Source organism: Aedes aegypti, chromosome 1 (genome assembly GCF_002204515.2).
Source record: "Aedes aegypti strain LVP_AGWG chromosome 1, AaegL5.0 Primary Assembly, whole genome shotgun sequence".
Classification (NCBI taxonomy): domain Eukaryota; kingdom Metazoa; phylum Arthropoda; class Insecta; order Diptera; family Culicidae; genus Aedes; species Aedes aegypti.
The window spans coordinates 180,413,426-180,436,102 of NC_035107.1; the positions used below are offsets into that span (position 1 = coordinate 180,413,426).

The 22,677-nt window shown below is 40.8% G+C and overlaps 1 protein-coding gene across 2 annotated transcripts in view; it reads right to left on the minus strand.

Annotated features, from left to right (window-relative positions):
* Window positions 1–2,970: 2,970 nt before the first annotated feature.
* LOC5566189 (homeobox protein B-H2) overlaps window positions 2,971–22,677 on the minus strand; it is a 79,964-nt gene continuing 60,257 nt past the window's right edge. The window contains exons 2-4 of one of the 2 annotated variants that reach the window (XM_021854476.1): window positions 7,374–7,552; window positions 6,965–7,122; window positions 2,971–4,958 (exon numbers count right to left, since the gene is read on the minus strand). In XM_021854476.1, coding sequence (XP_021710168.1) covers window positions 6,979–7,122; window positions 7,374–7,552 — 323 coding nt within the window. In that variant the 3' untranslated portion in view covers window positions 2,971–4,958; window positions 6,965–6,978. The remainder of the gene's footprint in view (window positions 4,959–6,964; window positions 7,123–7,373; window positions 7,553–22,677) is intronic. The other variant, XM_001650513.2, reaches the window with a different exon arrangement.

The window sequence follows — 22,677 nt, forward strand, 5'->3', positions numbered from 1 at the left end:
CCGATAGTAGCATTGTTCTCGCTTGGCTCAAGAAGTCTGCCAACCAGCTTGAGGTCTTTGTGCGCAACCGTGTGACGGAGATTAACACCGCTACTGAAGGCTATGAGTGGTCTTACATCCGATCGGAAGAAAACCCAGCTGATGTCGTGTCCAGAGGCCAAATGCCACAAACCCTTGCGAGCAATTGTCTGTGGTGGAATGGACCATCCTTTTTGAAATCGCGCCAGTATGAAGTAGCGAATCCTGATGCAATCTCAGATTCTGAATTACCCTGTCTAGTTTTGACTCTGCCAGTTGTCTGTGCTACCGTTGCTTTGGATGACGTTCCCTTTCTTGAAGCTTTCGGATCTTTCCGTAAGTTGCAGCGAGTAGTCGGATATGCTTTGCGTTTTGTGAACAACTGCAGATCCAGCCGTGCAAATCGCATAATTTCCAAAACTCTGACTGTTCCCGAACTGCGTAAGTCGATGATTGTCATCATCGGACTGGTTCAACGTATTGAAATGTCGGATGAAATTAGCCTGGTCTCATCCAAGAAACCCAGTCGTCGTTTGGCTGCGCTTGACCCAATGTTGGTTGATGGCTTGCTAAGAGTAGGCGGTAGATTGGAGAATTCTCGTCTGCCTTACGAAGCACGGCATCAAATCATACTCCCGAATAAGAGTCCAGTTTGTGACTTGCTGATTCGAGACATGCACCTGGAAAACCTTCATCTTGGTCCCTCTGGATTATTGTCCTTGCTTCGTCAGAGGTTCTGGTTGATCAACGCCAAATCAACCATTCGGAAGGTTTTGAGGAAGTGTGTGACTTGTTTCCGCAGTCGTCCTCGTTGTCTGCAGCCCATGATGGGCCGTTTACCCGAGACTCGTGTTGTTCCTTCCGCTCCATTCTCTCACACCGGCGTGGACTTTGCCGGTCCGGTTTTCGTAAAGGTTGGCCTCCGAAAGTCCGTGAGAGTGAAGGCCTACATATGTATTTTTGTTTGCCTTGTCACAAAGGCAATCCATATAGAATTAGTTTCTGATCTGTCATCTGCAGCATTTGTCGCTGCTCTGCAAAGGTTTGTGAGCCGTCGGGGTCTCGTGGAAGAAATCCATTCCGACCACGGCACAAACTTTGCCGGAGCTAAATCCGATCTTCATGATCTCTATTTGCTGTTCCGCGACGATCAGACTAAGGGAAAGATCGATGAGTTTTGTTGCGCACGAGAAATCGTCTGGAAATTCATTCCACCTCGATCTCCCAACTTTGGGGGATTGTGGGAGGCTGGGGTGAAGAGTACAAAAACCCACCTACGGAAAGTCTTGTCGAATGCCTGCCTCACATTTGAGGAGTTCTACACTGTTCTCACACAAATCGAAGCAGTGTTAAATTCGCGTCCCCTCTTCGCTAACTCTTTGGATACCCACGAACCCTCTGCCTTAACGCCTGGTCATTTCCTTATCGGCAGAGAATTGGTCGCTATTCCTGAGCCTACGCTTGAAGATATCCCTGCAAACCGTTTGACCCGATGGAAATACTTGCAATCTCTCCGTGAACACTTTTGGAGACGATGGTCAAACGAATACCTCAACACTCTACAAGCTCGCTCTAAATGGTTCAAGGGATCCCAGAATGTAATGCCTGGATTGATCGTTCTGGTTAAGGAAGACAATCTTCCACCGCAGTCATGGAAATTGGGCAAGATCATGAAGGTTTATCCTGGCAAGGATTTGATAGTTAGGGTAGTAGATGTAAAAACTGCAACCGGGGTATACCGTCGTCCAGTTTCCCGACTCGCACCGCTTCCAATACAAGAAAACGATGACGCACTCGCATCTGCAGATCCACAGTGAATTCCGGCGGGTGTATGTTCGGTTCAAAACCGAAGTTTAGTTTTAAGTAATTTTTGTTTGATTTGTTTTCCACCATTTAGTTTGAATTCAGCCCTAAAATCCATTTCCTTTATATAAACCCAAAATCATTGCCTCTCTTCCCCACTCCCCGTGTCAATTAGTCATTTGCGCCTTTTCCCCAATATCCACAAAAGTCAATACCTTTCCCCCATTCCCGAAACAAAAAGTAATAAATGTTAGTTTGTAAGTCAACCAGTCCAAAAGTCAGCCAGAACACACAGTATTTCCCATCGCAGCAACCCTCTCCCATCCAGCTTTGTAGTTTTTGTTCTTTTTGTTGTTTTTGTTTCGCCCTTTGACGTTTCCATGGAGATGGGAGGAGCTAGTTAGAATTTTTCAATTGTCACGATGCCAAGATTATAGGTATAAAAGTAAACAATTTTGCGCAAAGCGCATCAGTATTTTTGTAATTTTCACACCGTAAACATCGCAAATAAACCGTAAAGTGAAGTAGAAGCCAGCAATTCTTTCCTTTCACCGAAGAGCATCCAGTTCCCGTCCTCCACTGCCAGTCGAGCCGATCGCTGCTGCTGCCGAAACCATCGATTCAAGATACAGTCCACCGTTCGTCGCTGGCAATTGATTTGTCCGTTCGTTCCTGTCCACAAATTGATCCCACCCGAGGTAGTCGATTGTGGACACGGTTCGTTTGCACACGGAAAACCAATTGTCTAGCAGCATTCGAGTTCCGCCGCTTCTGGAACAGCAACAAGGGTTCCATAGTAGCGTTTGTCCCCTCGATTCGATCCACAGTCAGACCTTTCCGGTAATCTGCTGTGGACACCGTTTCGACTGCACACGGACAACCTACTAGCCCTGGCCTGTTGTTGTTAGCCAGTCGCTGGAACCGATTGCGCACCCGCCAGGATCCCGTTCCCTCCCGTTTGCCACTTTGTGCACCGCACAATTGGTTTGTGTTCAATAGACATATTTAGGTTTAAAATTTGGATCTCACTGCCCTTCTACGCCTACTTGTCCCATGTTCTATGTAAACCTCAAGAGGACTCAAGAGCAGGAAAATTGTGTCTATTATGAAGTTTCTCAAATTTTCTATCAACAAAATACTCATTGGATATATGATTCACGGATTTATATTTTTTCATCTCATGTGTGATTTCTCACTTGTTTTTGATCTATATGTATTTGTTAGGAATTACAATTCAGCTTAGACCATTTAGATAAAGCAATCATATATTTGTATAATTTGTTCAATTAGGATTTCTCAGAAATACTTTTGCTGTATGATTGATCCTGGGTTACGCATTTCATTTAGTACATGCCCAAATGAGGCTATTCGTCGTTACTCAAACAAATAATAATATTCCGAGGAGGAGAGGAGAAATGGCCTTCCAATAATGATGAAATATGTACAATTTTTCATGTTTCGTGAGTCTGCTTGTTTGCTCGTTCCCTTTATTCTCATGCCACTGCAACAACTGGAGCTTCGTTTGTTGAATACTGGATGATATTTCATTTTACTTCTACCACTTTGGTGCGACTTTCGCCTTTTCACCACGCCGCCACTGTTGCCGACACCCGTAATCACAGTTAATTAAACTACCCACTTTTACGCGCTCTTTTAATTACGCTATATAGGAAATATTACTTAACATTTCATTTTTCAATTAATACTTTTTTTACAGAAGCCGCAATGGTCAACTGCAAGCAACGGTAGCATATGATTCTTCTTGCAAGCCTGAGAAATCCATGGCCAGCCTCAAAACGAGCTACAGAGGGACTGATTTGGGAAAGGTATTGATATTATCTGAGAGGATGCTTTGAAAACGGAATAAAATACGGTTTGAGAAAGTTCAAAGTTTAACAAGATAACGTATGATCGTCTAATCTTGTCCAGTGGTAAGAATGAAAATCTTGAGGTTCTAAAAAAGTTATTTTCAATTTCTCGTTTTGAGGCCACGAAAATTGCTTACGTCTGTTGATAAACTCAAAGGTATTTATTTATAACAATTGTCCTTTGAAGAATTCATGTTTTAAACAATAATATTGCCACTCATTACATGTTACTGATTTTGTTTTAGAACCACATCTTCGGTGCGCTTTTGATTTCAAATAAAATTCAGTTTCGAGTTTCACGTATAAATCAATCAAAAGAAAGGCGCATTAACTACATTGTATCCGTTGCAGTCAATTATAAAAAAGTACGGGACAAGCTTTGTTCGATGCTCAAAAGGTATTTACAGAAACATGAAGAATGGAACAACCAGCCCTAACTAACTTCAGTTATCAATGTTATTAGTCTCTCGTTTCGTTTACGGTTTCATAATTATTTGCTACAATTTACATATAAATTACAAGAATCTTGTTGCGAGTGGGTAAAACAAACACATCTACACGATTCGACCTGGATCAAGCGACTTAAACTACTAAATTACACAGGATACTGAGACCAGAGGAACATCCTCGAATCGAATAAATTATCTAGTCGGTAAACATAAAAAGGCAAAATTCTCTTTCTTGAAAATAACATTTAAACAATAGAATAAAACTATTAACACTGGACTCGTTCTTTTCATCACTCACACGATTTGTCTCGACTACATTCATTTGCCATTCACAGTACTAGGAATTACAACAGTTCTAGTTAACTTTACACGTAAGTAGTAGTGAAACTACCAGCAGTATGCATCCCATGCTGATTACACTCATACTTCACTGGGAGGGGTTTCAAGTCTTATCGGAGGCAATCGATTGCAGCAGTCTGCCATAGGTGGTGAGATTGATTAGGGTTTTGGTGGCGGCTTGCTGCTCGGCCGGCGTAACAGGGCACGATCCAATGACGGCACTGATGGAAGCCGGCGGTGGTGGACCAACACCACTGCTAATGCCACCACAACCGCCACCGAAAAACGGTGGCCCCGGATATTATTTGTGCGGACTTCCGCCGTCGTCGTGCATTATCTTCTTCTTCAGGATGTTCATGTCGTTTACGTTCTCGAGGAACGATTTGTGCGCGGACAGCACCTTAACCGTTTCGACGTCCTTTTTCAGTTCTTCCATGTCCCGCTTGAGCTTGGCCCGGCGGTTCTGGAACCAGGTTATAACCTGCGGAGGAATAGAGAAAAAGATGTGTGATGAGAATTTTGAATGCATGAAGGATATTGAAGATAAATTTAGCTGTTTTTTTTTTCTACACATACGAATTATTGTTTCTGTTGTTAGTAGTGATTACCCATAGTCGTAACAGTCACTAAAACACATCTATTGCATCCCTACTGCATCCTGCATCCCTTTCTCAGCTATGTGTTCTAAAAACACTTCCACAGCTATCACCTCTGAGCTATCTTCACCAGATGATGACCTGAGAGAGAGGAGCTGGCTTAGATCGCGAGCTCCCAAAAGTCAAGGAAACCTGTCACATTCGGAGGGCAAAACGTGAAAAAGCGTCAAAAATCAATCAAACGTATCTTAAATTTCTAGGTGTTTTTAGATTATTTCACATTTTGAAAATTATAATACCTAAACATAGTTGTGTGTTGGCGAACTGCTATTGATTTTTGACGTAGGACTACGTCTTTCTTCTCTATACAGGAGCGATCAAGGGCGCTTCGACGCCAGCTGAGATGTGCCCAGACAAGCTGAATGTGATCGTGGAAGGTCTCTTCCCGAAACACGATCGAACATTCTGGCCACCAAAGCCGTACGGCAAAAACGCAGAAGCAATTGCCGAGGACCGGCAAGTGTCTAACGACGAGCTTGTAGAAGCGACGGAACGCTTAAAATTGCGGATCCAGATGGAACACCGAATGTGGCGCTGAAAGCTGCCATCCTGGCATATCTGGACGTCTTCTGGAAGTTGCAGAAGTGTGTTGACGAAGGTAACATCCAGGGAATATAGAAGATCCAGGAGCTGGTACTGCTGCAAAATCCAGGGGAGCCAATGGAAGATTCAGCTTCGTGTAGGCCCATTTGCCTGCTGGATACGATCGGAAAACTATAGGAAAGAATCATCCTCAACAGGCTGATGAAGTGTACGGAGAGTGAGCACGGGTTGTCAGTTTGGATTCTGCAAAGGAGTATCGACGATAGACGCAATTCCGTTATTAACAGTACACTGTGTGGTCTTTTAACAGTACCTATATTTATGAATAAATATGCAGTATTGTGAAATTTCTTCTGCTTTTTAAAATGTTGTAATTTTTTTCAGCTTATCAAACGTAAGAGATTTAAGTTGATCAATTTCCAATTAAAGCAGCTTCTCGACTGAATAAAAGGCCAGAGCCTTAGGCCAGGCAAGTAGGATTAAGTTCGAGTAGTCATAACCGTACGATCAACCATGTGTGAGTAGTTTAAGTCCAATCAAGCTTCTTGGTACAGCAAAATTCTGCAGCATTTATTCCGTAGCATGTTTAACAAGTTTCTTGGGAAGTTTGTCAGAACGTCCCTTTTGACGTTACAACTTGAATTATTATCTTTCTTGTTCATGAGTAAAAATCACAGAATCAAACAAAATTTGAAACCAGCACGAACTTTACAGTTGAACTCAACTTAAATGACGTTGAAGTCCACATATTAAAATATTTGTACAGCATCAACATTTACCAATTAGTGCAACATTTGTGTAAACATTACGTAATACATATCGATCAATTTTACCTTCGATTCAATGTTCGCCATGCGAGTCTTCAGAAGTTTGAAAGCAATTTGAGACAGCATTGTTTAGTTAGCAATTTTGCTGCTTCATGGTGCTAGTATACATGTGAAAGCAATGTATTTGATTTATCTGGTTTTAGTAAATTCGGAATGGTACCACCCACCGTAAATATGAAAAACTATTTACGAAGAAAAACAAAAAGCCCTAAGCATTTCATTTTCGCCCTTTAGTCTATTGAACTTTTGTCCTTTCGTTATTTTGTGTTTTGACATTTTCTAAACCATTCATAAGATCCTGAATTGTAAACATTTCCATTGTGCGCCCAAAATAACATTTGGATCCAAACTTTCTTTAGCGAACTATACAAAAACTTTTGCATATCCCATCACCTTTTCGAAACATATAAAATAAACAAAACCGTATTCTAGCAAGTGAAATAAAAAAAAAATAAACCTACGTTTCCGTCAACTTTCACGGCGAACCCGCCTCCCGGAAGCCTATGTTCTCGAGAAAGGTTTTGTGGGCCGAGAGCACCTCGACTGCGTTAACATCCTTCTTCAGTTCTTCCAGATCGCGCTTCTGTTTGGCACGTCGATTCTGGAACCAGGTTATCACCTATAATAGCCGAAAGGAGAAGGGAAAAAAGGGGAAACGGATGAGAGGAATATCAATCAAGATGTGTTCACGAGTTTTTTTTTGTGAGTGAGTGTGAGTGTGAGTATGTGACTGTGTCTCTTCGCGAGTTAAAATGTGCGCCCTCTGAAATGCGAGTTGTTCAATCGGAGATCCCACAAAACCTTTCAAGAGGAAATCTGACTTTTTTTTCTATGGTATATGCTTCCAAACACAAAAAATGAGCAACGTACCTGAGCGTTGGATAAGCCGAGGGCTGCCGCGATTTCGTCCCGATCCGATGGCGACAGGTATTTTTGGTAGAGGAATCGCTTCTCCAGTTCGAAGATCTGATGATTGGTGAAGGCCGTCCGCGATTTCCTTTTTTTCTTTGGTTGAGGCCGGTTGGCAAATAGGTTCAAATGCGATTGCTCTGTAATTATAGAAACAAATATCATCGATGAGTGAATGTTTAGGAGTGTGTGTGTGTGGATAGGGATGAACAACTTGTTAATTGGCTTGCTAAAATGAGGGAACAAAGAAGCCGCTCAATGCTTTTGACAGCGATGGCTGCTTCTGGTGGCGCAGTAAATCCATAAATTTTATTGTGATTTAACTTTCTTTATGTTGTTTTTATTGGACTTCGAAAAAATGAGCCGAATGCATGTACAAGGTAGGACCCACGATGATTTTACCTTCGTTTCGGTAGATCTTTGCCGCGGTGAAAAAAAGTAAAACAAAAGGTCATAAAATGTTAGACGCCGGAAGACAGCTACCACACCGCAATGCTTTTTTTTTTTTTTTTTTTTTTTTTTTTTTTTTTTTTTTTTTTTTTTTTTTTTTTTTTATTTACAACATGTTTACAAACTTAACCTAAGGATGCATACACCGTATTGTATTTTACATACAATCATGTTGATATTGTTAAGTTTAACTACAATTACCTTTATAGCACTTCATTAACAAAAGTTAAGAAATTTCCCAAATTGTTTGTCAAATAACTTTTTGTTGTTCCATCGAGCATCTCTAATAAGCTTTTTGAAGCTATATAAACAACTATTCTTGTGGTATTTCATGTTATACATTATCATCTCTGAAACTAACCATAATGCACTTTTTGCTTTGGAATCTTTAACGTTGATGCTTTTGTAAATTATTTCTTCAGCTGATTTCATTCTGATTTTTAATTTTGTTCTAATTATATCTGTTACCCAATCATAAACAATTTTCGAATTTTTACACTCCTTAATCCTGTGGAAATTTGAATCATGTTTATCACAAATTTCACATAAACAATTACTTACATTAGCAAAATTATGGTTGAACATTTTAATCCTATTCGGGTACACATCATTAAAAACTTCAAACAATACAGATCTAGCTTGTGAAGACACGAATTTAGCAGAAATGTTTTCCCAAATAATTTCCCATGGCATATCTGGAAATTTGTTTGTTATTTTAACTTCGATAGTTTTTTTAGCGATTAAGTAATTGTATATCTGCTTGTTAATAACAATATGATCCATACTGCTTATCGTTTTAGCTACCTCAAATAACTTTTTTGTATTGATTGTGGAGTTTTTACAATTATTGATTTTTAACAAAGGATGATCGATCTTACGGCCATTACTAAAAAGAAAATTCCTGATAAAAAGCGATTGACACTGTGATTCTGGATCGATTAGAGCCAAACCACCTCGACCATTATCTAAGTAAAGTTGATCTCTTTGAACTCTGAACATTTTATGATGACTCCACAAGAATTCACCAGTTATCTTTTTTATTTCTGCCAAGTGCATGTTATTCGGAGGGACTACCTGAGAAACATACCAAAGCTTTGCTAATACAAATGTGTTCAGCACAGTCACTTTTTCTATAAGATTCATTCTTCGTGATGAGAACATATGTACGGTATGCTTTAAAGCGTTAATTAATTTTTTGAAATTACTATTCACTATTTCTTTCCAACATGTCGACACAAGCAGTCCTAAAATTTTTATCTCATTTTTTTCGGAAACTTTTTGAGGGCCTATTCTACAGTTATTGAATCTGATGAAATTTGACTTTTTAAAATTCAACTTGATTCCAAAGCTTAACGAATAACCATCGATAATTTTAAAAACTAGATCAAACTCTTCATCATTTCTAATAATAATTGTAATGTCATCCGCAAATGCTCTTATTTTAAAAAATCTATTATCTATTAGTATTCCTCTTACTCCAGCGTAAATTTGTCTTATTAAAGCCTCGATGTACAGTACAAACAACGTCATGGACAGCGGACACCCTTGTCTAACAGATCTTTTAATCTGAAAACTATTTGTTAGACTGCCTTTCACTAAAACTCGAGATGTTGCATCAGCATATAATCTTTGTATCATCGTTATAATCGTACGTGGTAAACCAAATCTTTCAAGTACCTCCCATAAACGTTTATGGTCGACAACATCAAATGCTTTTTCTAAATCTACAGACAATAACGCAAATTTCATACTTTTTGACTGCTGAGCCTTGAGGACAAGTGTTCTCGTAATATCCAGATTATCTATACATGATTTACCAGGCACAACAGCTGACTGACCTTCATCAATTATTTCACCGATTTTACTCGAAATACGATTTGCAATTAACTTAGTAAGCAGTTTATAATCAGTGTTTAATAAGCTTATTGGTCTAAAGTTGGATAACTCTTTAGCTCTTCCATTCTTCGGGATTAACGTAATTACACCATCAGCAAAGTTCTCAATTGGAACAAGTGAATTGTCCAAAAAACCGTTGAACAACTTCAGAAGATCATCTTTTAACAAGTCGAAATGTGTTAGGTAGAATTCGTAAGTTATTCCGTCAGGTCCCGGGGATTTCTTCTGTTTTGCATAGTTAATGGTCGCTCGAAGTTCGTCCTCATTGAACGGACGTACAAAATCCTCTTGCGCTACTGCACTAAACACTTTATTGATGTGGTCTAATGCCGCACATCGAGATTCACTAGGCGTATTTTCGCTAAAAAGTGTGCGATAGTGTTCACTTACCATACCTTTTAATTCCCTGATATTAGCAACCGGACCGTTCTCTCCCTCGAGAGTCCAGTTGGCTGGATTTTCCTTCCTTTTGATCATTTTAGCAACATGGTATAGTCCTATCTTTTCATTTTCCAGTAAGGAGCTCGGTTGGAAACGGCTAGCATAGCCTTTCATCCTGTCTACTTCCACTTCCAGAATTTTTGATTTAGCCACACTGATCTCGTTTTGTACGTTTTCCCCTTTTGACTGTTTTTCACATAAATCACTCAGCTTTTTACTCCAAATATCTTTCTTTCTTCTATTTGCATCATTGAATTCGAAGGCTTTCCGTTTATAAAACTGCTTAACCTTACGTTTAACATCATATGACCACCATTCACTGAAACTCTCTGCATATTTCTTCCTTTTCTTAATGTCTTCATATTCTTTTCGAAACTCTTCTTTAATCGAGGTCTCATTCAGTAAAAAGTCATTTATTTTCCAGTAACTGCCACCCGAAATAGGCGCTCGCTGATCTGCTTCAATCCGATAATCCACTACTAGCGCATGATGATCGGAGAAGGCAATAGGCTTCGCTACGCATCGACTAACACTTCCAATAAAACTTTTTGACACATATATTCGATCCAGTCTCGAAGCAGAATCTCCACGGTAGAACGTATACTCTCTTTTTGCTCCTTTGATCGCGATCGCCACATCACGGAGATCAAGAAGTTCCACTGCCGACTTTAGACCGCTCGAAAAATTGTACATTGTTCCTTTACAGTCTTTCTCTTCTAACACACAATTAAAATCACCCGCTAATACATTGCTGATAACTCTAGACTTATTGAAGTGCACCGCAATGGTATCGGTAAACAGCTCATCTCGTTCGGCTCTGTATTGAGAACCTGAGTGCCCGTACACGTTGACAAAGTTCAAACCGTCTACTACCACCGATATAACTCTTCCGCCGGGGTCCATTAGAAGGTCACTGTATTGCAAGGTACTTCTAACTAAAATCGCCGTACCTTTGTTTGTATCACCGATGTTTACAAGTGCTTCATGACTCTGAATAAAGGAGAAATCCTCGAACTGAACCTCCTGTAGGAGCGCTACATCAACATCATTTTGAATTAGAAAATCTTTCAACAGCATTTTTTTCGCTTGTACCACCATCGCATTTATGTTGATTGTGGCAACTTTCCGCACAAAATTCATCATACACGACCAATTTCTCAAACTACCCACGATCAGAGACACGTGTTGCAATGAAACATAACCTCAATCACCTTTACACCTATTTGCTGGAACTACGATTGCCTTTACGCTGTGACAACGGCACACTCGCAATCGTTTCGAGTGGAGTCATCGACTTCTTCGCAGTACGTGATGATTTCCGATTTCCATGAGCCTTGGTGAATGCTGTTGCACCGTCCTCGTCAGTTTCACCGGCGGATCCTCCGGTGGAATGTTGCCTCTTCACACCAGATTTAACGACATCGTCCGCATCCGTTTCCGATTCCATCTCAATGTTCTCAACAGAAGCACACCGTTCGACACTGGTTTCTCGTGCCGGACTTTTATTTCGCTCAGACACCAGCATGACCATTTTTGGCACCAACTTTTCTTCCGCCACTTTAGGCTTGGCACCAGTTAAAACTCCTGAATAGCTTGGAGTAGATGCTACTGACACTTTTTCACAATCACTTTCACCTGGAAGTGCTGGGGAAGATACACTCGATTCCCCAAGCACGTGGTTTACTGGTACCGATTTTACTCCTTTGCTGTTCTCTCTTTGAGGGCAATCGGCTTTCAAATGACCCTCCTCCCTGCAGAGGAAGCATTTCTGCTTTAACCCTTCATAAAAAATACGGCCCTTCCTGTTCAGGAAGTACAACGATGCTGGAACCACCTTCTTAATGTCAAGATACACTCCACGCACTCCCGTAAACATATTTAGCCCCAAATCCGCCGGAAACTTTTCTCTTATCATTCTCTTAACAACTCCGTATCTGCCCAACACAGCAGCGATTTCCGAATCCGGCACCTCCGGCGGCAAATCGAAGATACGTACGTATTTCGTACAGCATCCGGCCACTGTCGTTTTCACTTCCACTTTTTCACCATTCGAGTACCGAAAGAAAACGATTTCTGGAATTTGGGATTGGGCTTCTTTCATGTCATCGAGTGACTTGAACTTCACACAGACGCATCGTTCTTCCGCTAACTTGTAACTTGTCTCCATCGAATCGAGATCCGCGTCAAGATTCTTAACAAATCGCGCTATATCCACCAGCGTGGGTGCTGGTGCTCCCGGCGGGAACCGGAACGCTAGGGTGTTTTTCACTAACCCGTCTTCCATTGTCAATATACGACCGACGAAACGAAAAAAGAATACAGCAGCCACGTGACTGCGCAACGTTAAATTTCAATAGGGTACAATGCGTTCGAGAGATAGAATAAACACATCCACGCACCACGAAGTCTGATAGTCAACTGATGCTTGAAATGGATAAATTAACACTAATTCGTATTTTTCACTGATGAGCGTGAACTTTTGTTAATGTTTAGTACTAAGTGAGAACCAGAAAATGTCCATCTAAAGAATTGTCTGATTAAAATTCCAATATATTCGCCTTACTATGCAGGTGATAAATTTTCATTAAGTTAACTAATTTACGATCAAGTCATAAACATATTAATTAATATGAGATATGTTCCTAGGAACATTTGCAACGTATTAACAAGAAAAAAGCCATGCATCGAGAATTTCGAAACTGGCTCTCCGGCCATATTGTTTGCATTTTATGGAAGATTGAAAGTAAATGTACACACTTAGATTTTTTTCACGAGCTCGGCTGTGCTTATATTTACTGAGATCCCAGGAAATTAGTTTGCCGACTACTCGGCTGTACGAATCTCGGTTTAAATTAGCCGAAATTCGGCATTCTAATTTAAGTGTGTATGTACACCGTTGCCAACCTTCCAGATTTGTCTGGAATATTTGAGAGTTTTGTGCCTTCGTTTTACGCGAATCTGGAAAAATCCAGATAAAATGTAGTGCTGCATTTAGAAGGTTCTGTACGACATTCAGACTAAATTTTCCAGATTTTTTGAAAAAAAAACGACTTTGCCGACAATCACTTGCCAGCTGTCAAACTTGTTAGCACGTTAGTTTTTCATCGATTGTCATCCTCAAACGATATGTGAGCGGCTTTCCCAAAAAATAACGCATTAGGATTGCTGTAAATGGCAAAATGGACCCCAATTAATTTCTGCTTCGTGAATCCACATCGACAGCGGGTTTAATTGTTGAAACCGGCAAAGGAAGTATTAAATTAAACGATAACATATTAGGCATTTTTTGTGCTCTTATCCGTAAGCCGCCAAAAGGTCTTTGGCGGTCTTTCCCAGTTTTTTTTTCTTATGAAGCAGCAATAAAATTATGAAAATTATAAAATGATTTCTTCTTCTGAATTTCGACACAGGATGCACAACAAGACCAATTGACAACTCCCGGAGATGTTGAAAGCGGCGAGCTGCTGTTTTACTTTTATGCAAATACACAAACAACGAGAAAAAGAATCCCGATTCAAAACGCGATTCCCGGCCGAGGCAGTTCTTAATCTCTTCCAGCGCAAATTGGCCGCAAAGTGAGAGGCGGCTAATTAGCCCAGCAGTCGAAATCGTCACTTCTGAGAAATGGCTGCTGTTCTCTCTGACCTAGCGCGGCGCGGTGGCTAAATGATGCGAATAAACTGCACAAGACTGCTTTGATCTGTCAATGACGCTTTGATGACAGCCGTTGATGTGGTTTGGCGGCAGGCAGGGTTGCCAGTATTTGCATAACCACGTTCTTCGAATACGGAAGACCTTTGCGTCCAGCTGCCAGCTTGTTAGAAGTTCGATGATGGTCTCTAATTGGGTTCCAGAACGATCCGCCAGAGGGGCCTAGATAGCCGTAGCGGTAAACGCGCAGCTATTCAGCAAGACCAAGCTGAGGGTCGTGGGTTCGAATCCCACTGGTCGAGGATCTTTTCGGGTTGGAAATTTTCTCGACTTCCCAGGGCATCAAGTATCTTCGTACCTGCCACACGATATACGCATGCAAAAATGGTCATTGGCATAGTAAGCTCTCAGTTAATAACTGTGGAAGTGCTCATTAGAACACTAAGCTGAGAAGCAGGCTCTGTCCCAGTGGGGACGTAACGCCAGAAAGAAGAAGAACGATCCGCCAGCCAGTGTCAACAACATTTCTGTTGCTTAGAATTGGAGGATTTGATTCGGTTGGGTTCGCTTCCGCGAGCAGCGCAAAACCATTGCACAAACACTGGAGATGTTTTATTACTACGCTAATTAGTTTCTGGAACTACGAGGCTCAGAATGAGATGTGAAAAACTGAATTTCGTTAGATTTGCCAGGACTAATTAGGATGGTATTAGTTGGGGTTAATTTAGCTTAGAACGGCAGGTTAATATTTTATTACCATTCTTATTTATAATTTTTGACAACTTGAAATGTGCCGAATATCCTAAATACCAATTCGCCGGATTGCGGCAGTATGTATCATCACTTTTCAATGGGCACATTGTCATCTATCAGGCGAATCACGCGAAATACTATCAGATACTCATTTATTAGTAAACATATTCAGTTGGCTCTCCCTTACTCAATATTCCGTACATCGATATCGGTTTAAGGCTGATTTGCTGCTGCAAAGGAATCGCCCAAGAATTTTTTCGTCGATTCCTTGCAGAAATTTTCAACAGCGTCTCCTGTTTGACCACACATTTCTATTTAACTGCGTACTGCGATAATAAAAAAGCGCTTTATTGATCGACTCCTTGCAGGAATTTCCCATGCATGAATCAGGCTTTGGATAGTAAAATTTAGGTATCATGGCTAACTCGATGATCCCTTGGATTTTAGTTGCATTGTTTTTGTATTCTGCAACTGCGATGATCCCTTCAATATCGAGTTATGGAGTCAAGCGTGTGCTAGAATTAGGTCGTATGTAACATGATCATTTTTTCTTCATCGATCCTCTCTTCTAAGATGCAGGTTTACCAAATATCACAAACTTGCTTCTTGCCCTACGTCCAAAGAAGGACGTCCTTGGAATGTTTTACTGGAACAAAACATTTGTCAGGACAATTTATTCCCAAGTAACCATTGAGCATTTAAAGCAGCATTCAGTCAGCATTATATGCGCCTACAAAGCAAAGTAATAAATGCTCGCAAAACGTATATCTGCCTTTAGTGCTTCTTCACAGCAGGTTTTGGCGAAATAACGGGCTGCTTTAATGCTACACCTTCAGGAACGTTGTAATTCCTGTCAAAAAGTGTAACGCCTCCTGAAAGAGTAAAACAAAATAAAAATATGTTATCCTTCTCTCTCCTGCGCCGGTCCTTGTCTTTTGTATTGGATACTTTTTGTTGATGTGTATTTTTTGCTAGCTGAATCTATAATTGAAACTTGAAACTATGACCCGGTGTTTCGCAGAATGGCATTGGTGATAATCTATCCACGCTACAGAATATGCTACAGAGGATGTTATGCTACGCAATGCTTTTATAGCCTTTAAAAGGTACGTTTTGTTCGCATTCATTTCTACTGTGTGCCAATTATGCGCTCGTTTAAAGTATTCGGAACACAACCGGCCAGATCATGATCTTGTGGAAGCCGCGCATTAATCTAATAAAAAGAAGGAAGGTGAATAAAACAGGCAAACCATACCCCTCCCGCATTTCCATTTTGGTTATATTCCCTATTCGATAGACTCTATTCTTGACTTCAAAGATAGTGACGTTTTCTTAGACTTTGTGTAATAGAAGAAGCAACATGCTTGTTGCCTTTTCCTTCCCGCAAATGTTGACAGTTTCTTACGAGATTTCTCGTTAGTGCGAGAGCGATTTGCGATCTCTTTTAGTCATGGAGGTGTCAAAATTAGTCTCAATATAAACGAGGAAAGGGTGCGACAGAGACAACACATATTATCGAGCCAGTAACATATTACCTGTACTTCTTTACAATGGTATTCATGCAGCAACAAGAAAGCATTTAGTTTGCTTCAAGCCTAAAACCGTCTGGGCATCTGAAATGCTTATCAACAGCCTAGAGATTTCAAATAGCAATGCTTTTGCTGATTAGAGGCAGCAAAGCAACCAAACTGCTTGGATAGTGCAGCAAGCAGTTCAAATGCAGACAATAGTCTTCCGCACGGCTTATTCAAATGCTTACTGGTTACCTGGGTTATTTATTGCTTAACAGGAAGATAATCGTATAGAAGAACACTTTCGAATCTATATTTATTATGATGACTGAATATTCTTCAAGTTTTATTCCTCAGAAATCGGTTCTAAAATTGCGATCTGAAATGTCACCATGGCTACCGAATCCAATGGCTACTTAGCCCTAACCACAAAAATTGAACTGAAGCCGAACGGTTGCTCAAAATTTCTCCAACCATTACGAAAACAAACAACGTTCATGTGTTGATGATAGAGAACCAACCTGACTGCCGATGTCACGACGTTGGATGCGGTTCACTGAGCCGAAGACGTCCGTTCAAGCTACCATGAGCACAAAGTAAACATTGCGTGTGTGGACAGTGACTTAAAAGAAAAGAAAAAAACACGACTCCATCCATGCTCTGTCAAATCTACACCCATCTAAAAAAAGAGAGGGGCACACACAGTGCTTCGTCCGCGGCTGTCTTTGATCTGGAGCTGTCTTGCGATCTTCCGCTTTGATGGCCTTTTCTCCCTTTCCGGACTTGGCACTAGCGCGTGTGCAGGCAGGGGTGAGCCAGTGTTTGAGCGCGCGAGAAAGAGCAGTGGATCCCACTCATGCGCACGGAGGTGTGAGCATTGCCACGCCCCACGCGAGATGGCGCTCTCGTTGTTTTCTTTTCATTGCTTTCCGTCATCTGCTCCCTCCCTTTCCACCGCTGACTAGTACCCAAAGTGCCCAGGAAGAAAGGGTTTAAAAACCAACTCCACACCGCCAACAACGCATAATTGACAAACTTGTGTAGGTTTTGTGTGGCGGCGCTGATTGTATTGGTTAACTTAAAAGCCGCCGGTCGACATGGAGTGTGCAATGTCATATTTTATGCTAGGTCTCGGATTGTGGAGCTGAGCTTGCTCTAATCGATTCCGCCACAGGATGTGTAATTAGACCTCTGGAGCGTGAGCATCGTAATTACTGCCGCGTGACAAAGCCATCCCACGCGTTTGACTAGGCAGCCTTCAGCGCGAACTTCGTGCGCCGTATGTATGTCGACTCCGACGTTTATGTCGACAGTTGCCAAACACGCTAGTCGCTCCACCAAGAACTAACTGTGTTTGAGGTGTGTCGTTTACCCAAGCCGGCAAAACCGAACCCCACCTGGTGTAATCAATCAACTCTAATATCTGCTTAATTAATCAATTATGAACAAACGCAACGGTAGCAAACTCGCCGCGAAACGAAATGATAAATGACACCGCCGGTAATGGCGTAATGGCACACCCATCCGCCCCAAGTGCCATTGTTTGTTGGGAACTCATTAGTGATTAGAGCGCGTCCATGTGTGTCTACCGACCGTTAGTGAAAGCAGACTCCATTATACCTTGGACAGACATCTGATACATATACCATGGTACAAGTTGTCAAGAAAATTATTCCAAGGCTATCTTGAATGAAGACAATTATCAGTATAGAACCCATTTCAAGATAATTGTACCATGGTACGTATACCACAAGTGTGTCATAAGTATTACTCAATTCAATCGATTACTAACGAGTGGTGTTCTAGCACAGCCCTCAACCGCAAGCAAAGGCGAAGGGCTACATTGGGTGCGGTAAACTAGTCAGTTTGACAGTGACAACTGGGTGACATTGATGTGACAGTTCTGGGGGGCTACCACGCGGTTGTCCACGATGAAGAAAATCGAAACACCGATTGTTAGCTCGATTGGTGTTGATTTTGTTCTGTGTATCTACATTCAATTACTTGCTTGTGTGAAGTTTACCGACGGGAAACGCTTCTATTTCAACAGTTAGTCTTCCAGAATGTAAGGGGTAACTGATCTCGTAACACGGATAGAGTTGTGCATAGTAGCCATTTTATATTATATCAAGAACATGTTGAATGATCCTGTCTGCATAAGGGGAACTTTATTTGATTATATTCTGTTCCGATTAACAATACAATAGAATACCATTCGTTTATCAGAATAAAATTCTATTATAATTAAAGACTGACTGGGAGAAAAATGGTACGACGTGCCAAGGGTATGTCCCTCGCACGCCACAAGAATGCTTGTAGTGTTGAGAATCGACAATCTAAACAATCAAAGATTTCTGTATAGAACAACTGGTGCAAGTTTGATCAAAATAGTCGATCGCGTTCCGGAATAACGCCAAACGAAACGAAAATAAAATACCTGGAAAATTCGGAATGGTACCAAGCTGAAAGTGTTGGAAGTGCTGAAGATGCACAAACAGATAGTTTGTCGAGTGCTCAGAACTTAGAAGGAAACAATCTACAATCAGAAAGAACCCGCGACCAGTGAATCAATTTTCACCCAACACACAACAACCAAGACATTGTCATCTCCTGTTCTTGTTGCAACAATTTCATTCCGCAACATCAGTTTATCACCACTTGAACAGAATATGACAATGATCGATACCTGCACAGCGATTTTCTGGGCTCCGTATTGCAATTTTCGAGGACTTTCTCCGTGATAGTAAACATTGACACATTATCTAAGAGTGTACATAATACAAATTTGGTTTTGTGTTTAAAATAACTGATTAATCGCGAGTCGAAAAAGTTGCAACAATATTGCGCCCTGTGATTGTCATGACAATATTGCTTCTGATTGTATCCTTATCCGCAAAAGTTAGGATAAACGGTTGTTAGCGAACCTGCTTTGTTGTTTGTTTTTCGTCTGTTTTGATGACAATTTGATTCACTGCCCGCGACACAACTGGAACCAGAGACCGTCAGTTGTGCGGCAAGATGTTGAGATGCGTTGAGGTGAAGATGAATCGAGGCCAAACCTCAAATTTTCAAGAGCATAAATTTAGATAATCTAACATCCATTTGAGCTGAAAACTTAATCGATTGGTCATCACCTGTAAGTGACCAATTGATTAAGTTTTCAGCTCAAACGGATGTTCGGTTCTCCAGATCCGTGCTCTTGAAAATTTGAGGTTTGGCTTCGATTCATCTTCAGCTTAAAGCATGCCCTTGGTCTTTTGATCCGAGATGAGGCCAGAAGATACAACGCCATCTTTCAAACGATGGTGGAACATTCTTGCCAGGGAACGTTACAAGTAATACAAAGTCAGTGAAATCTGAACCGGCATATAAAGCAGAATTCCATGACCAAAAAACGTGCAAGGCTCTTGTACGTCCGCGTTTTGATGAAACACATGGGCTGCACTTTATCCGATGACGAAACATACGTCAAACTCGATTTTAAGCAGCTTTCCAGTTCAAAGGTTTTCATCGCGACTGGCCGTAGGAATGCTCCCGACTCATCAGATTCAAGTTCGCGTTTGCTGATAAATCGACAAGAAAGTCAAGATTTGGCAAGTTGTGGTCTGAAAACGGAACCATTCGTCACACCCTCGACGATGACATCCCAAATATTTAAGAATGCTTGAAACGCGTTACCACAAGACTAAGAAAGCATTTCGTCACACGAGCCTTAAAAATAGGAAATTAGAGACCTCTTGCCAGAAAAAAGAGACCTTAAAAGAATTAAAAAGAAGCCGAAAAGATTCCAAACAGAAACCAAGAAAACAAAACGAAACTAAGCCATGAGATAAGAGTTTGATTCTTCATAGCATCAGAGCAGACATTTCTATATGCCTTTTTTTCAGAATCCCTCGTGACATAACACATTTGAAAAATGTTGTAAATTTAAATGTATTTTCATGAACATACATTTGATGCATCAAAATAAACACAAATTTCAACTACCTACCCACAACTACCAATCACTTATTTTTTAATCAAATTTGCTTTAAATTACACGGTCGTGTAAAACTCCAGAATTTCTAGTTGAACATTCAATGTAAAGTTATTTAAATTCACATGGTGCCTTAAAAATTTGGTTTCATTTGGCAGCAGTTATCAGTTATCGTTGACTTACAGCAAAACTCGTCATAATTTTTTTTTTAGGTATTTGCACAAATGTTCAGATTTCTAAATAAGCTCAGTGATCACTTCCACGAGTTATGCTAGGGAATTTCTCCGAGAATGTTGTTTGCCCCAATAATTCATCCTGGATTTGCCCAAAGAGAACCGCAGAAATTAAATTTCTCTAAAGATTATTTCAGAAATCTTTTGAATTCCTCCACGTATTCTTTGAGAAATTTTTCAAGAAAGCGCTAATTTCCGAAGATTTTATCGAGTGATTCATCCATCGATTACCTTGGGAATTCCTCCAAGATTCCCAGTCTTTCTTAAACGTTTCTTAAACTTCAATTAAGCACTTCTCCAGATATTTCGAGGGATTGCCTTTAAAATTGTCTTTCACGATTTACATAAGATTTCAACTAGGGTTTTCTCTAAAAAAAATCGTCTGCAGAATTTCCTCCAGTAATTCTTTGAGATTCTCTTGAATTGTTTTTTCTTACAAGTGACAGGAAAATGTCTACACGGGAATACCAGGGAAATGTCTGTGAAAGATAAATCCGTGAGGAATTTCTAAAGAATATATTAGAGTTACCTCTGATTAAACTTGTGTAAGTTTTAAAGCCATACTGAACAAGGATCTCTGAAATAACTTCTGGAGTCTTGAGAAAGTTGTTGAAGATTTTTTAGATTATTTGCTAATATAATCTCAAGAAAATAATGAAATCTCAGTATAGTGTCCTCAGCGCTGAAGCAAACCAAAAACATGAAGGCCCCCGGGTTTGATGGGATCTTCAACCTCATTTTCAAACATTTAAACATCAAGGTTTACGAACTTTTGAGCACCACCTTCAATCGATGCTTGAAATTGTACTACTTTCCAAACTCCTGGAAGGTTGCCAAGATCATACCGATCCACAAACCCGGGAACGACCCCACTCTACCATCGAGCTACAGGCCTATCAGCTTACTCTTAGCGCTGAGCAAACTCTTTGAAAAGCTCATCCTCAACCGCCTAGTCAAGTTTGTCGAAGAACGGAACATTCTCCTGCCGGAACAGTTCGGGTTCAGGAAATGGCATTCCACAACTCACCAGCTCGTGAGGGTGATGAACACCATCAAAAGTAACAAAGCTGTATCCAAGTCCACTTCCATGGCCTTGTTAGACGTCGAGAAGGCTTTTGACAATGTATGGCACGATGGGTTCACTGATCAAAATTATCCGAAGCTATCTTCAGCAGAGGTCGTTCAGGGTATCGTTGAATCGCTATTTGTCTAACGCCTTCCCGATACCAGCAGGAGTACCACAAGGCAGCCTGCTTGGTCCGCTGCTTTACAGCATCTACACATCCGACATTCCTCCCCTTGGCGATGGCTTGACGCCTTTGTTGAATATACTTCCACCTGGAAGATCAAAATTAATGCCTCCAAAACCCAGGCGGTAATGTTCCTCCATCGGCAGTCCTACAGACTAAAACCCCCACCAAACTGCAATGTGATCATGGATGGCACAAGGGTCGAGTGGTCATCAAAGGTACTGTACCTTGAATTACTGTTCGACGACAAATTATTGTTCCGGTCCCATGTCGATAGAACCCTAACCAAATGTTCCGCCCTAACCAGAAGCCTGTATCCGCTGATTGCCCGTAGATCTCACCTCTCGAAGGTCAATAAACTGGCGGTCTACAAGCAAATAGTGTCCCCTGCATTACTCTACGCAGCTCAGGTGTGGGAACAATGCGCACAAACCCACAAAAACAGGCTCCAAGTCGCACAAAATCGTGCGCTAAGGATGATCCTTGATAGCCCTTATGGCTAGCGTTGGGCAAATTTGTCCAGAACATCGATGTTACTGAATCGATTCACATTTGATCTGCTGAATCGATTCACCGATTTAATCGAATCCTTTGAATCGATGTTTTCGAATCGATTCGAATCGGATGAAAATTGAGATTTATGAAGTTTGAAATGAGACCAAATGCATTTGCATTCGATTTCAACATCTTTCAATAAAATCAGATACGAAAATCAATCGAACAGATCTCGCATACTCTGAGATAACGCCCTAAAAACCATTGGTAGCAACATGTGTAGCTCGTTGTTTTTGAGCAAAAGAAAGAATAAGCATCAAAACCAACATCACGGACAGGTAGATAATGATCCTTCCTTTCCCATAGCGTTGTTGAATAATAAGGGTATGCGATATGAGTATTTTCCATGGCGATACGAAACGAAACGATATGCGGAATTTTCGAAACTGTTCGTAGCGAAACGAAACGAATAATTGAAATATTCCGTAAAAACGATACGAAATTCAAATCCTCACGAAATTTTACGAAACGAAACGAAATTTTTCTTAACGTTCCGCGAAATTTTTTGAGTAGTGATAATTTTGGTCTAGTACACGTAGGGTGACTTCT